General features: G+C 56.8%; 1 protein-coding gene across 1 annotated transcript; it reads left to right on the plus strand.

Moving 5' to 3' along the window:
- The first annotated feature begins 1050 nt into the window (after positions 1 to 1050).
- LOC119093165 (inhibitor of nuclear factor kappa-B kinase subunit beta) lies at positions 1051 to 21306 on the plus strand. Its single transcript, XM_037216078.1, has 20 exons — positions 1051 to 1109; positions 1372 to 1506; positions 4301 to 4404; positions 4896 to 5010; positions 5348 to 5450; positions 5825 to 5983; positions 6897 to 7012; positions 7884 to 7982; positions 8490 to 8597; positions 9370 to 9583; positions 11095 to 11214; positions 11826 to 11960; positions 12699 to 12784; positions 13261 to 13415; positions 13831 to 14008; positions 14701 to 14853; positions 16269 to 16413; positions 17507 to 17600; positions 18299 to 18419; positions 19129 to 21306. The coding sequence occupies exons 3-20, from the start codon at positions 4302 to 4304 to the stop codon at positions 19205 to 19207; spliced, it is 2283 nt and encodes a 760-aa protein (XP_037071973.1). The 5' UTR covers positions 1051 to 1109; positions 1372 to 1506; position 4301; the 3' UTR covers positions 19208 to 21306.
- The last annotated feature ends 277 nt before the right edge of the window (positions 21307 to 21583 follow it).

Genomic DNA, 21583 nt, shown 5'->3' on the forward strand with positions numbered 1-21583 from the left:
GAATAGGAGCATAATAGAATAGACTAGAAATGGGGCTCCGACAACTGGGTAGAGTACCCCATTCATAAAGTACCCAAGACCCAGCTAGGAGGGCCCTGAACGACCAAGTGCGCATAAGCAGGTTAACAGATGGCCCCCGACAAGAACGCAATGCTCTAAGCCAGTGACAGAGAATTGGAGTGGCCCTAGACCAAGATATAGGGCCCATGAGCATATCGCGAGTGTGTCAGAAGGTGAACCGTAGCGAACGTGATGGGCCCCTGAGCAACCGAGAATATCCCGGCAGGTTAACATATGGGGCCTCCGGCTGTGGTGTAGAGCCTTTCGGGCGAATCGGAAGAATCTGTGGAAGGCCCTGAATGACAAGAGCGCCACGGTACGGTGGCAAGAAGGGCCCCAGCAACAGCCCAGTGCCCTCCTAGCAAATGCAAAGAAATTAGGTGCAGTTTGGAAGGCTCTTTAACGACCGGATTGATCCTGCAAGTTGGCATATAGGTCCCCGGAAACGACATAGAGTCTCCGGACAGCGCAATGAACTTCATAATATGCCAGCCACGACCCACTCAATCAGTGAATAGTGATTTTTGCCTCCCACTTTCGCTTGCGGCTGTTCTTGTACGCCCGGAAGCCCAAAGATGTCCAGTTTTGTTGCGTGTTGTGTTCAGCCCGCTTTGGGCCCCTTCGGAGCCTATGGGACACCTTCGGCGTCCAAGGGGGGCCATGACCCCATGTCCCCCCTCCCCCCCCCTGGGACCGCCCCAGTACCCGAGGACCTTAGGAATCTGGAAGCGCCAGATTGCTGTTTTCAGGCTTTTGGAGGCACTGGCGACTATAATTAGGCTAGTAGTGATATTGTGGCTTTGTGACGTCATGATACAATCAGCTGGAAGCGTTAGCGACCTTCACGATCGTCGCGTAATCAAATCGCAGCCGCAACGCGACTTTGCGCCTTGATTGGGGACACAGCCCTGGAACTGAGGTTGGGGCGGGTTGGGGAAGGGTGGTAGAGCGCTGGTTGGGGTGAGGTGGGCGGGCGACGGATGGCATGATGAAAATGCCTCTTTATTGTCATTATGTGCCACAAAAAGCTTACTGAGAGCCCTTCATGAGTATGCGGCGGATCTATTGGTACCATTAGTGTGTTACTTGGGTACTAGAACTTGTTAATTCAGGCGGTTTTAGGAAATTCGAGACCGACGCCAGTGGTACCAGAAGTCATAAGTCATTTATCAGTAACTACAGAGCGATACCTTCATAACCTTATAAGCGACCTATAAGTAACCGTCAAGCGAAAAAGCTTAGCCTTGCAGTCACAGAATGCTTTGGACATGATATAATATGCTGCTAGTCTGATTCAGCTATCTGTTCCAGAAAATCAAGCAAACTACTGGGTTCCTGGTTTGCATGCAGAGCCTTGCTGGTTCTGGTCCTACTTCATCAGATCTTTTCCTATTTCACCAGCTTCATGACCTGGTTTTGAATAGCATCCAAAGCACAACATACCAGGTAAAGATACATTCTGTTACCACTTTTTGGTTGCTTTTCTTCTGCACTAGCCAGGATTTTTACATGCCTGTATATTTTATGGCATGATCTATGTTTCTACATGGCAGTATTCATTCCAAATGGCCTAAGCTCTTGAATGTGTTGCTTAACTGAAATGTCTGATGTCAGACTTGCTCAGGACTCTGTAAAGTTGGTTGGCCTTTGAAAGCCAACTTTTTTTTTTAGCATGGATTTTTCCTCTCATTGTGATGTTCTGCACAGCTGTATGTATCAATGGCATTATCCGTATGGTCTTTGATAGCATTTTAACAGTTACACTGCATGCATCCACTGCTGACCTATAGAACAACCTCACCTTTTCATAAGCTCTTGCCAGACAGGCATTTTCCATATTTATTGAAAAATGACAAGAGGCATCTTGTCAAAAGTAAAGCCTCTAGATCTCAGCTTGATGTTGCATCAGATAGTTTATATTAAACTGCACCACAGTAGTGCCACTAGTACATGTGTGTACTGTACACTATTGTGCATGCTAGTACATGTACATGTCACCAGTACATGTGACATGCTACTGAGGTACTTCTGGAATGGGCCAAATCTTGTGCAGTGAAGGTTGAAGTGGTCATTGTTGATTTTGTATGTCTGAGTCAGTATTAAGCCAACTATGTGGATAAGAGTGAGTTGTGTCAATGCCAACTAACTTCACATTGTTAGAAATAGCACATCTTCATCTCCTGAAAACTGTCACATTTATATCGAAAAGATCTTATTTTCACTGCATTTATGCAACGCGGGTCGTAGGGTTTGTGCGTCCTGCAAAATGGTTAGACCATTTCATAGGAAGCACATTAGACCATTCATATGAAATGGTTTAATGTGATGCCAGCAATGTCACCTAACCCAGTGACCTGATAGTGACATTCCCTGACTCAGTGACCTGGCAGTGACATCCTCTGACCCAGTGGCCTGATAGTGACATCCTCTGATACAGTGACCTGGCAGTAACATCCTCTGATACAGTGACCTGACAGTAATATCCCCTGATACAGTGACTTGGCAGTGACATCCTCTGACCCAGTGGCCTGATAGTGACAGCCTCTGATACAGTGACCTGGCAGTAACATCCTCTGACCCAGTGACCTGACAGTGACCTCCCCTGACCCAGTGACATGGCAGTGAAATCCTCTGACCCAGTGACCTGATAGTGACATTCCCTAAGTGGCCTGGCAGTGACATCCTCTGACCCAGTGACCTGACAGCAACATCCCCTGATACAGTGACATGGCAGTGAAATCCTCTGACCCAGTGACCTGATAGTGACATCCCCTGACTAAGTGACCTGGCAGTGACATCTTCTGACCCAGTGACCTGACAGTAACATTGCCTGATCCAGTGACCTGGCAGTGACATCCTCTGACCCAGTGACCTGACAGTAACATCTCCTGATACAGTGACCTGGCAGTGACCTCCCCTGATGTAGTGACCTGGCAGTGACATCCTCTGACCCAGTGACCTGACAGTAACATCTCCTGATACAGTGACCTGGCAGTGACCTCCCCTGACCTAGTGACCTGGCAGTGACATCCTCTGACCCAGTGACCTGACAGTGACCTCCCCTGACCCAGTGGCTGGACAGTGGCATCAGCTGACCCACTCACCTGATGTGTGTCCTTGTCCAGACTTGCTGCTGGTATTCTCAGGTGCTTGCTGAATAATGGCACAGCATCCTCATGGATCTTTGGCACTGGTGTTCTGTTTGCCACAAGGTGGTCATAGCTGTGAAAAGAGCTGGGGCACTGCTTGCGGATATTCCAGCCACAGGCCCCCCTCACTTCTCCAGTGCATCTCCCAGCATTTGCCTGTTGTGTGGACTGTTGACCATGGACTGGTGTGGACTGTTAGGTGCTGTTCCCAGTGGCTTCCATGAGGAGTGCTGAAGAGGGTCAATGGCCAGAATGTCTGAGTTCATCATACTGGCTTGTTCCAGAGTCTTCTCCATGATGTAGCATGTGAACCATTAATCTGGAGGATTGCCCAGAGCTGATGATGCTTAAAGGGAATGTTCCAGGATGTTAAAGGGAACTTTTCAGTGCAAAAGCTGCTCTAGACAACACAAGTTCTCTGTTAAGTTGACATGCTCCTCAGTATGTCATTGCTTGACTATGTTGTCATACCTTGCACAACATTGATTGGGAGCCAGTTGACCGACGTTATATCTGGAAAGTGCCTCACCAACGCCCAATATGAATGACTAGACAATTCTGTTTTCTTGGTCTTGATCACGGCATGGCCAACGGAATGGCAGGATTTGAAGTGCAGAATCTGGGATGCTTGGGTGACATCAAAATGGTCTTCAGAAATAGTCTGCATACCTCCATGGACATGTAGCTCAGAAAGTAGAAGGGCTAAGGTGGCAAAAATGGTGGACTGCACTGAGTTATCTTCAAGATGGCTGTTTCAGCACAAAACCTCATACAAATGTGGAGCACTCCCTTTCACTTGACTCGACCAGACACTACTCTTTGTGATGACATATGATAATTGATATGCTTTAAACATGAGTTCAGCCAATGTTATCTGATCTAACATTTCCAATTGAGACCTGACCTGACCTGACCTGACCTGGTGACCTGAAATCGTGACGTGACCAGACCTGGTGTTATGAAATGGCCTGGCCTGGCATCTTAACCTGGCAGTGCATCCCGACCTGACGTGGCATCCTGACCAGACGCGGCACCCTGACCTGATGTGGCATTCTGGCCTGACCTGTCCTGACCTGACCTGGTGTCGGCAGGATGCCGGAGCGGGTCGGCGACTGGACGCGGGTGCGTGACATCGGCTCCGGGGGTTTCGGCACCGTCGTTCTGTGGACCAACGCCGACACGGGCGACAAGATAGGTCCGCGCACCGAGCCAGCGCCCCATCCCCCAGCGTGATGGGTCGTGTCCCACCCCGTGCCGGGTCGCCCTTTGCTGTATCACCCGCAGAGTATGGGGCGCGCTTTTAAGCGCCGTTGGCATTCCTCTATTGCAGCTGATGCATGTCATTTTGCTTGCGATTATCCTGCTCCGGTCGTGTTTTGTAGCCCTGTGTGATGGGTTTGTTTCAGTGGGCCCTGGGACGTATTGCCTATACCGCGCCCCCGACAGCCGGCAGCGTCACAGAGATAGTGGTGACGACCTGTGATTCTGCTGTATTGGTATTGGTCATTTGTATATTTCTCCGCGTTTCCGTGGATCGCCCGCTTTCGGAATCACGCAGCTCTGCTCATCACTCACCTGTTATACCGTGCGCGTTTGTGCGGTCGCGTTGGCGCCTCGCGGGATTTGAACCCGCGACCTCCGCCTGTGGCCGCTCCGACCGCTGATGCGGCCACCGTCGGCCGGCAGCGATCAAGCAGTGCCGCTGGGGCGAGCCCGGGTCGGGCACGGAGGCCCTGCTGGTGCCCAAAGTGCGCGAGCGATGGCAGAAGGAGGTGGAGATCATGCTGAAGCTGGACCACAGGTGAGAGAGGGAGGGGAGGTGGCAGGGTGCACCGCGGAGCGCTACCTGCACAGACGTGCTTTGAGAAGTCATGACGATACTGGTTGTGTGAACGTATTGGGTGCCCTGTCCCACGCGTATGTTCCTCTCATCTGTTTAGGCGTTTTCAGGTTGTTGTCATGCCGTTGTGAGTGCTCTTCACTAGCCCATATGCACACCTTCATCCCATGGCCGTGAATGTAGTAGAGCCGTTGTGCGTGCGTCAAGACGTCCGCGCAGTGTTCCGACTGATTCCGGGAAGTGTGACGTCACATGTGGTGACGGCACCGGCTCTGTGACGTCGTACCTGGCTCGGCAGGGGTATCGTCAGCTGCATGCCCCTGCCGGCCGCCTTCCGCGTGGGCCCGACCGCCCTGCCCCGGCTCTGCATGGAGTACTGCGTGGGCGGCGATCTACGCAGGGTGCGTGCCGGGCCGGCCGGCCGGCGCCCAGTGGCCGCCGCCAGTCGGGGCGGCGGGGGGTTTGTGCGGGCGGCGGAGGGTCGAGTACACTGTCTTCCGCTCTTGGTGCACAGCGTGAGGTTCTGGAAGGCGACTTTCTAGTTCGGACTGTCTCGTTCATGTGACCTGCGAACTGTTGCGTCGATTTGCCCGGAGGTCGGCATCGAGTCTCGCTCCAACGCCGAGGGTTGCTGCGGTCTGGGTTTGAGCTGGCCTTGTGCTCGTGTGTTGTGGATGGCCTCACTATGGCGTGACAGCCGACATGTGCTAGCTAAGCCGTGAGCTTCTGCGGCCTGCCGGAGCGTGCCTCGAATGACGTCAATATGACGTCACAGGTTCTCCTGAGCGCGGAGAACTGCTGCGGCCTGCCGGAGCTGGCCGTGCGCCGGTTTCTGAGTGACATCACGGACGCCGTCGGCTACCTCCACGGCCTGCGCATCATCCACCGCGACCTCAAGCCCGAAAACGTGGTGCTGCAGGAGGTCGACGGACGGGTGCGTGGGTTCGAGTCCCGCCGCGGGCAGTTTTCGCCGGCCACGGCTTGCCTCGGCCGTGGTGTCATTTTTGAGAGGTGTCTGCGCTGGTGTGCGTGACGCTGTCCACGTCTCTGTCTGGCTTCGCGCGCTGGTCGCGTCCACAGCCGGGCCGCATCCCGCGTGCTTAGGTCTTGTCGGGGCGGAGGAGGGGTCCACCCCGTCCATCTGGTCACGTCTCCACCGCCGGGGTCCACTCTATCCATCCAGTCACCTCTCCACCTTGGGGGTCCACCTCACTCATCTGGTCACCTCTACCGCTGGGGTCCACCCCGCCCATCCGGTCACCTCTCCACCTTGGGGGTCTACCTCACTCAGCCGGCCACCTCTACCGCTGGGGTCCACCCCGCCCATCCGGTCACCTTTCCACGGCGGGGATCCACTCCGCCCATCCCTCCTTCCCACCGCTGCGGTGGCGAGCCGTCGCGAGAGGTCGGTATGCTGGGGCCGGCCTCCCCGTTACGTCGACTGTCGCGCGGCCCACAAACGCGCCGTGTGATGTGCAGGATATGTGGGGCGATGTTTTACATTATGCAGCCGCGGAATGTATGCACGGGCCTGGGCGCTACATAACGGTGCATGTGGTGTACCATCGGGACTCTGACACCACCCGATAACGCACCGAAGGACGCTGTGAAGACAGTATGTTCACGGCGCACAGTTGCAGTACCGATACTTTTTTAGGGTAACAACAAGGCCATGAAACCTAGCCATGCCAGGCCCCTCGTGTATACCAAGAAAAGTACGGCTACCCTAGCCGCAGTACATAGCTTACCCCTAAAATGAGCTGGCAAGGAGGCTTGTAAGCGCGATACCCCCCCCCCCCCCCCCAGGCGTGCTCGCAGGAGACTCACCCCCCCCCCCCCTTCTCCAGACCGTGTACAAGCTGATCGACCTGGGGTACGCCAAGGAGCTGGACCAGTCCAGCGTGTGCACCTCGTTCGTCGGCACGCTGCAGTACCTGGCGCCGGAGCTCTTCCTCACCAACAAGTCAGAGGCCGGCGCGTGCGGCGATCGCGTGCTGAAGGGTGACGATCGCGTGCTGAAGGCGTGACGATCGCGTGCTGAAGGCATGGTGATCGCGTGCTGAAGGCGTGACGATCGTGTGCCGAACGCATGGTGATCGCGTGCTGAAGGCGTGACGATCGCGTGCTGAAGGCGTGATGATCGCGTGCTGAAGGCGTGACGATCGCTGGGCTCTTCAGATATCGTGGAGCGAGCGAGCTACTGCCTGTGGCGGATTTGAACGGGGAATGTTTGTCGTTGCATTCCCCTCCAACAACAATGCCATGGGTGTGTTGCGTTTCCCTCCAGCAGCAATGCCATGAGTGTGTGGTAAGATACTTGCTCAGAAGCTCCTTTGTGCCTCATTTCGTAATGTGCATTCATTGTCCGTTGTGTCCTCCCCCCCCCCCTTCCATTGTCTGTTGTTACTTCCCACCTGTATGGTTTACGTTATTACGCGCTTTCTGCCTTGTGTGTCATTACCCCTAAAGCACTCTTAGAATTCTCCCAGCCCAGATATGTGCATTGCCCATAACATTCTACTCTTATAATTTCCCTGCATCGCTCACGGGACCTAGCAAATTGTGCATATTTACTGTTGCTGTCTTAGGCCACGCCTCGCTACACGACTATCATTCTCTCACCTTATCACTATTACTGTCACTATCACTATCCAGATCCCACAACTATCGCTATCAATCACTAGCACACAATCATGCCTCGTCGCGACGCCACATTCATCCCAGTCTCCCCTGCCAGCTCCCACGTCACCTCCCGTCCCTTCCGGTCCCGCCCTGTGCACCCGTCACCGGCGACCGTGACCCCGCCGAGGTCACGCGACCGGGGACCTCGGCAGGTACACCTGCACGGCCGACTACTGGAGCCTGGGTCTGGTGGCACATGAGGTGGTCACTGGTGTCCGCCCCTTCTTACCCAACATGGTGCCAGCCAAGTGGTAAGCGCAGTCCGTGGCCGGGGGACGTCCGCGACGTGCTGGGGGAGGAGGGGCGCCTGGGGTGGAGAAGCGCCCGCCGCGCTGAGAGGTCTGCGGGCTTGTGGCGGTACGCACGTTCCCCTGGCTTGCGCTCGGTGCGAGCTTTTCTGCCTGCTGGCGTTGTGCAGCTCTGGGGCTGGGGAGAGGTGTGGTATGTGGTATGCGGATGGAAAAAGGTGGCAACGTGCGTTTTTGGATGGATTCGTTTTCCGAAGTGTGCCTTACATGGTTTGTGTCGTTACACGCACGGCCCCGCGGCCCCGAGTAGAGCGTTGCACGCTCGCAACCGCACACTTTTTCGCCCCTTATGTGTTTGTCTATTTGATTTGTAACATTTCATCAAGTATCCCATAATGTGTTCGAGCGGGGTGTTTTCTTATCGCGGTGTGTCATGTGAATTGGCACGCTTGCGAACCGTGCCATGTATCGGTGACCTGACGCACCTGCACTTTGCCCGTCTGTCGCCAGGATGCAGCACGTGTCGCAGAAGGGCCCCGACGACATCTGCGCGGAGGAGTTGGAGGACGGCACGATCGTGTTCCGCTCGGAGATCGTCGGCTGTACCCATATCTCCAGGTCAGTCGCCGTCGACGCGGCGAGGCGAGCAGGTCGGTGACGTCCCAGCGTGGCGTGGAGCGTGGGTGAAGGGGGCCGGCATGGGCGGAGCTCACCATCTGGTCTGTTCCTCTCTCTCGGGCTCATCTCGAGTCCCCGCGGCGTCCCGTTTCTCCACGGGGAGGGGGAGGGGAGAGCTGCAGTATCAGCCGGGAGCCGGCCGAAACGCCGTTCAGGAAGGGACGCCGCCTCGTCACCCGCATCAACGCAAAAGAACAGTCCTTGCTTGCGGTGTGGCCCGCTGGCAGACCACGCCTACGATGGCCGCAATATGGGGACTTGCCATTGGCAGCGAGAGAAAGAGAGGGAGAGAGAGAGAGAGAGAGAGAGAGAGAGGGAGAGAGAGAGAGAGAGAGAGAGAGGAGAGAGAGAGAGAGAGAGAGGGGGAGGGACAGAGGGACAAGGACAGGGACAGAGAGAGGGAGAGGGAGATGTATATATATATATATATATATATATATATATATATATATATATATATATATATATATATACATATATATATATATATATATATATATATATATATATATATATGTTGTGCGTGTGTGTGTGTGTGTGTTCTATTATGTATAACTAACGCGCCCACGGGCCGGTTGTTAACCGCCTAAGCTGGCCGTCGGTCAGCCCCTAGCCGCCTGGCGTTCACCAGCGACCCATCCTCTCACGGACCCACCGTCGGCCCCGTCTCCGCTGCCGACTGATCTCGGCCGGCGCTGTGCCCCCGGGACAGGCCGCTGCGGCAGCAGCTGGAGCCGTGGCTGCGGCGCCTGCTGGACTGGGAGCCGCGGCGGCGCGGCCGCCTCTCCGCCGACTCGCCGCACGTGGTGGTGTTCGACCAGCTGCAGCAGCTGCTGCAGCGCAAGGTGGTGACCGTGTTCGGCGTGGCCGGCTGCCAGCTGCTGCACCTAGAGATCGACCAGCAGACGACGATGCGGGACGTGCAGGTGGGAGGCGGTGGGGGAAAGCCTGCTAAAGGCTCGGAGAATGGGGAGGCGCTGGGGGGAAGCCTACTGAGTGACTGGGAGGGGGAGGCGCTGGGGAGAGAGTGACTGGGATGGGGAGGCGCTGGGGAGAGAGTGACTGGGAGGGAGAGGCGCTGGGGAGAGAGTGACTGGGATGTGGAGGCGCTGGGGAGAGAGTGACTGGGATGTGGAGGCGCTGGGGAGAGAGTGACTGGGATGGGGAGGCGCTGGGGAGAGAGTGACTGGGATGTGGAGGCGCTGGGGAGAGAGTGACTGGGATGGGGGGGGGGGGGCGCTGGGGAGAGAGTGACTGGGAGGGGGAGGCGCTGGGGGGGGGGGGGGGGTCCGGGACCGACTGTGTGTGTGGGAGTTGGCTGACTGGGTAGTCGTGGTGGAGAGGCGGAGTGGAAGGGGACGGCGGGAGGATGAGAGGCAGGGCGTTGCTGTTTGCACGGATTCTCATGTTTGTCGGGTATATCTGTGCTCATATATATGACTCATTGGACTTCGTTGTTGTCATGTGTTGAATGCCAGCACGGATAACACAAAATGATCCCAGCTTATCTTTTACCAGGCACCAGACTTAGATCCGTAATTAGGGTGCTACACTGCAACCTCTTGCAAAAAACAAATTGGGTGTGGTGGCCACAAACTCCCCATAATCTGCTGGGTGCATGCGTGAGTCATGCTAAATAGCGTGGACACCACGTGGGCCCTTGTTCTGCGTGATGCCCCTCCCCCTCCCCCTCCCCTCCTGCTTTTCCTCCCTCCAACCTGTGAATTCAGCAGCGCTGGCAGGCGGACTGGTCACAGCTCCTCAGCGGACCAAGCTCCTGGGATGTGCGAGGCACGGGGTTTGGTCGCACACCAGCTGGGCATTACGGGCCGACTGTATGGTGTGCGTTGCTGGTGAGAAACCTCGTGGATTGGTCGGCGTGATGGGGGTTTGTGGACCTTACAATCTAGTGAGAAACCTCGTGGATTGGTCGGCGTGATGGGGGTTTGTGGACCTTACAATCTAGTGAGAAACCTCGTGGATTGGTCAGCGTGATGGGGGTTTGTGGACCGTACAATGTAGGTGGTGTACCTTGTAAGCCTTCTGGGACTCAGTACCTGATCATATGTGGTGATGCACTGTAACGTCTTGCATATGTACTGGAGCACAAACAGTGGCCGTGAACCAACAAGGAGAGAAGCTGAGCATGAGAATGACGATTGGACCAGATGTCCCTGCCCCCTACATAGCCTGGGCCCTGGAGACCGGACCGTAACTCCAGGCTCAGATTGCTGGTCGTGATGACCTTGACCGCTTTATTGACCCAGACGGGGTCACGAATGCGGTCCCCGTGCGTGTTGACCCAGCTAACCCCACCATGCTGACGTGCGCGGCGTCCGCACATTCTGACCCTAATGACCGTGGCGGGGTCAAGAACGTGGCGCCGTGCCAGCTGACCCCACTGACCCCCCCGCCCCCCCCCCCCCCTCCACGGCAGGCATTTGTAAAGCTCAGCACAGGCCTCGAGCCGACCCGCCAAGACCTGCGCCTGCCCAGGGGTGACCGACCCGGCACCAGCCCCGCCCAGTCGGCGCTCCAGTGCTGGGCGCCGCCGCAGGTCGGTGACCCCTGCCTGTCTTCTGCCGACAGCGGCAGACTCGCAGCGGGTGGCCCGAGTCGTGTGTGTGTACGGTGCGTGTCTGAACTGTCCGTAGCACGATGTGATGCTGTGGCGCGAAAAGATTGGCATGCTCACGTGGGAAGGAGGAGGGGGAGATGTGTTTAGTGCCCAGGCCGCTGGCTGCACTAGCTCGCACTGAGATCAAAGATCGGCATGCCCACGTGGGAAGGGAAGACGGGAGATGGGTTCATTGTCTAGGCCGCTGGCTGCACTAGCTCGCACTGAGACCGAAGATTGGCATGCAGATCTTCCGCAATGAGTTATGTTCACGATATTGTATGTGTACCTTGAAGTCGTGAAACCATGTAGCACATGCTAGAGGTGCTAACCAATGGGGTTTCAAGGAAAGTTTTAAAAGTTGAAAGTTCCTTCGTGATATTTTGGAAAGTTTGGAGCATTGGAAAATTCCTGCGACACTTTGCGGATTATAACCTTGAATGTTTTAGAACGTTTCGCTCAGTAGTCAATCGCGATGGCGGTTCCCTAAGTCAGCGCCTGAAAGTGCGTGAGCTCACTACGCCCCCCCCCCCCCTCGGCCGTCCACACAGGAGGAGACCGAGTGGGTGCTGTACGTGTTCGACGCGGCCGGCGCAGAGGGCGGCGGCTCGGCCGACATTCAGCTGCCGCCACTGGTGCTCGAGATGCTGAAGGACACGGAGCACCGGCCGGCCTACTACCGACAGGTCAGGTCAAGGACACGGAGCACCGGCCGGCCTACTACCGACAGGTCAGGTCAAGGACACGGAACACCGGCCACCGACAGGTCAGGTCAAGGACACGGAACACCGGCCACCGACAGGTCAGGTCAAGGACACGGAACACCGGCCCGCCTACTACCGACAGGTCAGGTCAAGGACACGGAACACTGGCGCACCCGCCACCGACAGGTCAGGTCAGGGACACGGAACACATTGGCCCACCGGCCACCGACAGGTCAGGTCAAGGACAAGGAGCACCGGCCCGCCTTCTGCCGACAGGTCAGGTCTTGGACACGGAACACCGGCCCGCCGGTTACCAACAGGTCAGGTCAGGTCAGAGACACAAAACACGGTCCGCCTGCTACCTGCAGTTCAGGTCAGGTCAGAGACACGGATCACCGGCCTGCCTACTATCAGCACGTCAGGCCAGGGACACTGAACACTGGTCCACTCGCTACCGATAGGTCTGGTCCAACAGTTAGCCTCACACAGTTCACAAATATGGCTGAGTCATGTTTTGCTGGATATATGTACGCATTGTCTTGCCACGTTAGCATATATCATCGCCACAAAATGCAGATTGCTGTGCTGGATTATACCGAAGCAGGCCTCATATCATTTATTTCCATGCCGTTGTCTTCAACTTGATTGTGCTCATTATGTTTCGCATCCCGGCCCCCTCGATCCGCGTTTGTAAGCTGAATCTCGCGTTGTGTCCGACAGAGGGCAGTGTACGGACAGGCGGTCTTCCTGATTCAGCAGCAGACCAGACTGCTGTCACTACTGCAGAAGGCGCAGCACGTCCACATGTAGGGAACCCGTGCCGTGTTCTCCCGTCTATGAAATGTGGCGTGTGATTAACACGCTGGCTGGTGTGCCGCAGATTGTGTAGAAGCCAGTGGCTGATTTTGACGGCAGCAGCTGGTGTATAGGAACTGGAAATGACGAACCTCCAATTATGCATTGTTTTTACCTGAGATGATGTGAGGTCAGCTTGATGGTCATCAGACCATATGTCACGACAGGTCAGAGACGACTTAGATGATAGATGATGACCTAGACAACCTGTGTGACCTTCACCAATGCCTGACTCGACTGTCGCGCGGCAGGGTGGCGCTCGTGGCGCTGGCTCTCGTGGCGCCGGCCTACTGACCGGCTGACTCCGTGACACGACCTTTGAAGTGACCTCTGGCAGGATTTTCAGGCTTCTGACCTGACCTCTAAGAGGATGTGCTGACCTCTGACAATGTGCTGACCTCTGATGGGATGGTCTGACCTCTGACAGGATGTCGCTGGCCGGCACCATGTCGCGGCTGACGCGGCTCAGCGAGCGCATGACCTGTGACCTGGCGCGGCTGCAGGCCTCCTCCGAGCTGTTCCACGCCTCGCTCGGGTGGGACGATGAGAACTACAGCCGGCAGGCGGCCGCCGGCGGCGTCAGTGAGTGCGTGGTGCTGGCAAGGGCTCGATTTCCGCCGCGGGAAACTGTCAGGAGCGCAGTTGCTGCTGCGGTGTGCTGACTGTGGTCGTAGTAGCGGTATGGACAGGCACTTATTTGACCGTTGCGCTGTTGTTAAGATGTAATTTGGAAGATGGTGTACTTCATTACTGTGTCCTCCATCGCGCATGGCCGTAGGTTTGTGCCCATTGTTTGTGTTATGTGCGTTTATGAGCTATGTGGAAGCTTTGAATACGCGAAATACATCAGATTAAAACTCTAGTGTTGCTAATTTACGAAACATGCCCGTAAGCTTGATGTCCCCGTCATCCAGTAAACATGAGCATTCGCGCCCTTCACCCGTGTCATCCCGGACGTGTCGCCATCTACCGCCGACCGTCTGCACTTCTACTTCAGCATCGGCCCGCGTATACGGCACGTGGCGCCAAGCGGGTGAGCAAGTGCGGCGGCGCCACCACCAGAGCCACGAACTCGTGCAGCAGCTGACGGCGGCTGTGCGTGACGTCACGCGGCGCGGCACCGAGCTGCAGCGCGTGCCTGGCAACCGGCAGAAGCCCGATGGCTTCGGGCTCTTGTGAGTGTCATGGGCGGCGCTAGCGTCGCGCTGTCGTCCTGCGTTGTTTTGCGCAGCGATTGGTGTGCTGGTGTTGCAGTGCTGTCAGTTTTGTCGATGTAGCAAACGTTTGCTCGAGGGCTCCGTGTAGCCATTGCCGCCTGGTATATTGAGGGTCGATTATCGTCAGTGAGAACTCTCGAGTCGACTCACTCCCAACTCCGAGCCCAACTCACTCAACCACTGTTGCCTTGGTATGCCAGACGCTGCGAGGCAGAGAAGTAGACGCGCCTTAAGCCGGCCACCACCCGCGGGTGCTCTATACTTTAGGAGGGTGGGGGGACGCCTGGCCAGGTGGCGCGTGAGAGATTGTTCGGTGCACCTCGCAGCAGCCGCTGCTGGGGTGTGGCCTCTGTAGACCCCGGGCCTTGGCCGCCACGAACGCTCACGCACAATCGGAGGGCGGACTGCACTACCAGGCGATGCTGGCGGCCGGTTTAAACCGCGGTTTCACCGCGTCCTAGCAGTGGTCACGCCTACCCCTACTGCATGGTGGAAAAGCACGGGTTTCGCGGGCCCGTCGTCAATACCGCACAGCTCTCACCAATCTCACAGCGCTGGCGGCGGGAAGACCAGGCCCACGGCGTACGCTCGCTCCAGCGCCACCCGCCGTTCGCAGCCAGGACTGACCCCTCCCCTCCCCTCTCCCCCAGCTATGAGAAGGCGTGCGAGGTGTACGAGGCCCACCGGCGCCGGCCCAAGGAGCAGCGCGGCCAGCGCACGAGCAACGCCGAAATGATCCGCATCGTCGCCAAGTTCATCCGGAACAGGAGCGAGCCGTTCGCCGAGCTGTACCGCGTGATCGGGTCAGTGGGTCACGGCACGGCACGGCACGGCACGTCCTGTCACGCACGTCCGCGTGTGGTGAATCTCGGGGTGCAGAGCCGCTTGCTGGAATGGTCGTTCGCTGGCTGACGGTGTGTGCTGAGTGTGTGTGAACTAGCGCCGTGTGACGAGAGTGTGCGTGAACTGGCGGTGTGTGACGAGAGTGTGCGTGAACTGGCGGTGTGTGACGAGAGTGTGTGTGAACTGGAGGTGTGTGACGAGAGTGTGCGTGAACTGGCGGTGTGTGACGAGAGTGTGCGTGAAATGGCGGTGTGCGACGAGAGTGTGCGTGAAATGGTGGTATGTGACGAGAGTGTGTGTGAACTGGCAGTGTGTGAAGAGTGTGTCCGTGAACTGGCGGTGTGTGGAGAGTGTGTCCGTGAACTGGCGGTGTGTGACGAGAGTGCATGTGAATCGGCCGCTACGGCATCGTCCGCTGTGTGTAACCCAACCGGTCCGTCGGCGCGTCGCCGAGTTATCGGATGTTATCGCCGAGTTATCGGATGTTCGGCGATACAGAGGACAAGCACGCCGGGAGCTGTACCGTGGTTTAGTCTCCCAGTTTACCCGAACGCGACTATAGCGCTGCTCGTGATCACCTCTGTTCGCATGGCTGTCCAGTGGTCCGTGTGACTGTCCAGTGGTCCGTGTGACTGTCCAGTGGTCCGTGTGACTGTCCAGTGGCCCGTGTGACTGTCCAGTGGTCCGTGTGACTGTCCAGTGGCCCGTGTGACGGTCCAGTGGTCCGCGTGGCTGTCCAGTGGTCCGTGTGACTGTCCAGTGGTCCGTGTGGCTGTCCAGTGGCCCGTGTGACTGTTCAGTGGTCCGCGTGGCTGTCCAGTGGTCCGTGTGACCGTGTGGCTGTCCAGTGGTCCGTGTGACTGTCCAGTGGTCCGTGTGGCTGTCCATTGATCCGTGTCGTCTGGTGGTGCAGCCGACACGGCACCGGGGGCGGCGGTCGCATGGCTGCCTCGTCGTTCTCGTCTGCCCTGGTCGGCACATGCGGGCGACAGCGGCAAACTCGCGTGCGCGTGGTCTGGCTGGGTGGGCGATGCAGGAGACTCACACAGCCAGTGGCGGGATCACGGCAGGTGATACATGGGCGGCGGCGGGAGCCTCGCAGATGCAGTGGATCACGCTGTGATAACGCCGTGGTGGTCCAGTGATGGTGCCGTGGTTATTCGGTGATGATGCTGTGATGGTCTGGTGGCGATGCCGTGATAATTTGATGGTGATCCGGTAATGATTCGGTGATGATCCGGTGATGATCCGATGATGACACGGCGATAACGCCGTGACGATCCGTTGATGATCCTGGTGATCCGGTGATGTCGGTGACGATCCGGTGATGATGCCGGTGATGACTCGGTGATGCGAGCGTGCCTCGGCCGCGCAGGCGACAGCAGGCGATCCAGCGGGAGGTGGACGAGCTCTCGCGGCCGCTGTCAGAAGCCATCGATGGTGTGCACCGGTGCCTGGACCTCATCTCGCGCTATCAGAAGCAGCGCCAGAGCGAGATCTGGAAGTTCATGGAGCTGGTGGTGAGAGAACGGCCGCGAGTTGCCGCATGCATCCACGGGTGCGACCACGTCTCTGAGGTTGGGGGACAAATCAGGGACGAATGGGGATGGCGGCGGCCCAACTGGAGACTGGGCGTGACATTCTGACTTGAAATGAACATTTTGAATGGGGAAAAGTAAGGGATGTGCATTCGACCGCAAAAATTGGAATACAAAATCTGCCTTCCCAAAACGCTGCGGCCACCTTGCTTGATGATGGGTAGGGGTTGTTTGAACACGTGTATTGGGAACGGGATCCGGAGAGCAGCGGTGCCAGAGCACTGGGCGCGCTGAGCGCTGTTGATTTCATTGAGGTCTGGCGATGCATTGGACGGTCCAGGTTGCTAAGCGTCGAATCTCCCACGCCGTTTTTCTACGGCGGGGACGATGAAACGTTCGGCAGGGAAGCAGGCTCGAACCCTGGACCTTGCGTCTGTGAGACGAGCTCTCCCAGCCGCGCGGCTGGCCGGGGCCCACCACGGACGCCCGTTTTGATGGTGGTGGAGCTGGGCCAGCGTTCGAAGCGGCGCGTTAAAACGGTGAAGTGAAACCGGAAACTTGGATCTTCACAGTCTGTCTCGAACTTCCAGCGCGAAGCTCTTGACCCCTGTGCGGCCATGGTGTCGACGAAAGCACCGTCTTAGTCCACCCCGCGTGCATTGCCAAGCTGCGTCGCTGGAGTTTGCGTGTGTGGGCTGTCGTCTCTTCATGGCATGTTATGCTAGCGTCTTAGCGGCCGTGTTAGGGGATGGCTTCTGGAGGCCATCCCAAGCCGTTTCGGGACGCGGCCCTGTATGTCTTCACGCATTTGTCGTGGAAACACGCAGGCACCTCGGCTGGTTACGATTTAGCACGACCTAGAGCCCTTCTTGAACGAAAACGCTCGCGCCACACGCGGGCTTATGCGTTAATGCATCGGCATGTAAGTTATTATTCAATTATGCGAGTATGTCGCGAGTGTGGCAGCAGGGGAGTTAATGCGTTAGTCACTGCACGTGATAACTGGAGAGAAACATATTACAATAGTAGACTTATTAGACTTCTTGTAATAATAAAGCCACCGCTCTGTTCGCAGCTTCACGCGAGCGCTGCTCTGCCGCCCAGTAACGCTAGCAGCGCGTCCGGCCGCACCGCCTCCACGGTCGTCTCAGACAGTGCGGAGGTCTCCGGTAAGTGGCGCCGGTGCGGCGACGCCGGCGGACTGGCCGCGGGGAGCACGTGGCGGGGAGGGGTAAAAGGAACGCTCGTCTGGTGTCGCCCGAGCGCCTGACATGGGATGTGTGGGACATGGGAGGACTGTCCTGCCTTGTGGGCGTGTAATGACCATCGCGGTCGGCGCACCCTAAAACTCCAATCATCATCCAAGCCCCTCGCGGTTTAAACGACAGCTTATTGCGTGCTCAGTCAGAGCAGTTACAGACCGGCACGCAAGCCTTCCGGGTAATGTGTAAACCGTCACTTCTCAACGCTGTTTGTGGTCGTTGCGAATTTGGTCACTGTGGTTGTGCGCATGGGTGCCAAGTATTCCTTTTTATCATTTGATGCAATGGTAGTTTTTGAAATCTGTCCGGCAGTTTCAGTAGTTTTTTTGTAGTTTCAGTAGTTTTTTAGTTTAAGGAGTCATTGGCTGACAGTGGCCTCGAAAATCCTCCACGAATTTTGCCAATATGTTAAGTAGCCCCGGCGCGTTCCCACAGGTAAATTGACCCGTGGAATTATGTGGCAAACGTTTTAAGGCCCCAGGCATCGTAGCAAGACATATGGTAGTTGCATTCAGTACACGACTTTTGAAAGGTCGCACGTTTGTTTGCACAAGCTGTTGCCTATTAACGGGACGCCTTAAGGTCAGCAGAATATTCTTTGTCAGGCCACGCCCCGGAAGCTCTGCCCGCTGCCGACGCAGAGGTAGTATCGCTGGCCAACCTGCTGGACTCCGCGACGCTAGAGACATCTGACGCCGTCTCGGAGAACCTCAACCTGCACGCAGAGTGAGGAGGGGCGCTGGTGGCAGATGGGTTTGGGTGGGCGTGGCTTCCGCGTGGTAGCGAGATGTTGCGTTTTCTGTTTTGGTTGTGTGGTTTGGGCCAACACCTGCGGACATTGCCAAGGGCCATGATGTATTCGCGCGATTTTCTTAGCTTTGTCATTGTTAACCTTTTTAGGCACCATTAGGGTGGTTTGCGATCCTTGCTGCGTTCTTTCACTGTTTGAGCCGTGGGAAAGAAACTCGAGTAGGCAATTATTTTTTCATAATGGTCAACTTAATGGTGTCACTGTGCGGCATGGTGTAGTATGCATGGAATAGAGGTATGCTGGTTAGTGTTGTGCACACTGGTAGATGTCCATGGTTGTATACATGCATTCAGCTGATCACATACATGTGAGCAGTGCCTATCACAGTCCCAACATGCTCCTTGTCGCCTGCGTGTTGGGATACGGGGGTGAAGACGTATGGAATATCAGCCTTATGTATGGAGAAAGCTGACGTCAGGCTTGTGACACCGCGTGCAAAATAAGGCGGTTCAAGACTGGTCTGCCCCTCCATCTCTTTGAAGAACCCACTTGTGCTGGCCTCCTGTATCCAGACTGTCAATTTTGTTGGCTTCGTTGCCACCTGTCATTCAGATTTTTGTCATTCTGTTGTGAAAATGCCTTGTTTCTTGTGGCTCCGGCTTCAGGCGCGTTTCTCATCGACAGGATCAGCCAGGTGCTGCAGTCCACTGAGCCAGCCCCGTCACCTGACGGCGACCCGATAGACTGGAACTTCCTTAAGTAGTCACTGGATGGCGCTGCCGTCGGTGCGCGTATTGTGGCACAGCGTCTGGAATGGTGCGCTCGTTCGTCCAATCAGCGAAGGATCTGAAACGGCTGCCACAACGCTTCTGCTCCGGACCAAAGACTGTACTCTTCGAAGCGGTGCCTTCTGCGTGGGGTCCGGACCACGTGCCATAAGACGATAGTTTTTACATTGCTTTACGAATGTCAGGGCTCGTGAAAAGAAGCAATAGTGTGTGTTCGTGGGCTGGCGCGTTTGCATGTGTTGGGCGCTGTCCGTCGGGATGCTCGTCGATTCCGGTTGGCGGTCGCCTTTTTGCCTTCCTGCGCGACTTATGCTGTATGTTAGACGGCCTGTGACCCAAGATATCGTGCTTCAGTGCAAAATTCAGGACACTTCTGTGCACGGGCGACTCCAAATTTCTAGACACCAGCGATCGCCGCTTCCTGAGGCGGCACCCCATGCGGGGCCCGCCCGATCAGGGGCGCTCACGGCCTGTTATCGCATGGGAGCTCTCGGCCAGTCCGCTGGCCTGCTTGTCTCAACTCACCTGTGCGCCCGCGCGCCGCGCTTGGCCCAACAGCCCCGGGAACGACGCTTGGCGGCGATCGGCTCCGCGCGTTCACTGCGTTCACTGCGCTGTGAGCTTGAAACGCACGGTCCCGCTCGCTTTGCTCGCCGGTTGGCCGCCCCGCACCGTGAAGTGCCGAGCGCGTGCGCGCAGCGAGCGTGCTCGGTTGGCCTGAGCCCAAGTGGCTCCACCGCTGTTGCTGTCGGCTGGGCGGGCGCGCGGCTCGACGGCTCCACATTGTCCGGCGCCGGTCGTCGGAGGGAGCGCGGGGGCGGGCGTGGCCGCGCGCGTGTCGACGCCCCGAGACCATGTGGTACCGGGGGTCCCGAGTCTGGTTGGTACCGGGAGTCCCGAGTCCACGTGGTACCGGGAGTCCGAGCACTCCTAGTACTGCATTCTCTTATGCACTCTCAATATGACTCAGAGCACTTTCAGTGGTGCTGGAGTGGTCAGGGATATGCGGTGCTGAAGTCGTCGGGGATGCGTGGTGGTCGGGTCGTTGGTGATGACACATTCCGCGCCGGATGGTGCCCGTTGTTGGCTGTGGGTGCTGCGACTTGGCCTGCTCCGTCCGCCACCGCTCCCGCCATCGCCGTTGCCCCCGTCCCTGACCCCGCCGAGGCCCTCAAAGGCTTCCGCGCGGCGCTTGCGACAATCTTCTAACGCGGCGCACCAGCCGAGATGGGCTAATGCGTGTCTGTCGTCGCTCACACGCCACCGCCTTGTGCCGCCACGTCCAGCCACCAGCCGTGATGCTCTATGCAGTACTCTGTCGCTAACTGCGGTGGATTGACTCCGCAGCGTTTTCCTTTTGTCCCAGAAAACGACACGCTGGAAACGACGCTACACTCTAGTCACGACGTGTGCCAAATTACGACGCCGCATGTCACGTGACTATGCCTATGCTGTGTTATGTACTGTAGACAAGCGCCTGGAAGACAGCTTTCCTCCGCGGGATTTGGCTTGCATAATCACCCGATGTCTTCATATGACAGGTGGCTGAACCGTCTTACCGCGGCGGGGGTGGTGCAGCCCTACATGCGGACCCCTATATCATATTTTTAGACTGGTTGTTCGCACAGTTGCCACCACTGGTTTTAAGTATCGTGTTTTTTCGTCCGCAATCAGTGTTTGGCTTGGCGAGTTAACGCATCGCTTTTATCATATGCTTAGCTGAGTTTTGACCCCTCTACTACGTACCTTTTTAATTGCTTGACGCGGCAAAGCACAAATTCGTCCCCTCGCGATCTTGCCTGGGGAACTGCTAGAAGCTGAAGGCATGTGCTGGTATCCTCGCACCCCTCTTCAGCCGTAATCCCTGTGGGTTGAATTGTGATGGAGTTGTTATGTCCATGGTAATCGAACGCGTTCGCCAGACTGCAACTGCTGGATGCCGATTTGTGACACATCTTAAGCCGCCCTGGTGTTATGCGGAAGTGCTTTCCGGCGTGACCTGCTGGTTGGGCGGGCGCTCCTGCGTCGCGCGTTGAAGCGCCGCGTCTCCGTGAATAAAATCCAAGTGCTTTGAGCTGTTCTGGAACTGGATCGTGATTCGAACGCACCGGCTTGTATTAAGCTGATTGAGCATTTTTTTTATTGGATGTACGCATGGTGGGGTTGAAGAACGCGAGCAATCCCAAAACGAGGAGCGGTGGGAATGTTGCTCGCTCTAGCCTGGACCGTCAGCTGTTGATTGTTGCTAGTTAACGCGCCCGGGTTGTTTCCGTGTTTGCGTTGTTGCATGCGCTACTGAAGCTGCTGTTACTCGAGGTGTGGGAAGGGCTTGGTCACGTCTGGGTGTACGG

The sequence above is a fragment of the Pollicipes pollicipes genome, unplaced genomic scaffold, assembly GCF_011947565.3.
Source record: "Pollicipes pollicipes isolate AB1234 unplaced genomic scaffold, Ppol_2.1 Scaffold_1600;HRSCAF=1878_pilon_pilon_pilon, whole genome shotgun sequence".
In the NCBI taxonomy this organism is placed as follows: Eukaryota; Metazoa; Arthropoda; class Thecostraca; order Pollicipedomorpha; family Pollicipedidae; genus Pollicipes; species Pollicipes pollicipes.

Excerpts from the sequence above, each read along its gene's own strand:
- LOC119093165 (XM_037216078.1), top strand. The coding sequence starts at position 4,302 with ATGCCGGAGCGGGTCGGCGACTGGACGCGGGTGCGTGACATCGGCTCC. Across the intron at positions 9,584-11,094 it reads CGACGATGCGGGACGTGCAG|GCATTTGTAAAGCTCAGCAC; the intron begins GTGGGAGGCGGT and ends CCTCCACGGCAG. Across the intron at positions 12,785-13,260 it reads AAGGCGCAGCACGTCCACAT|GATGTCGCTGGCCGGCACCA; the intron begins GTAGGGAACCCG and ends GACCTCTGACAG.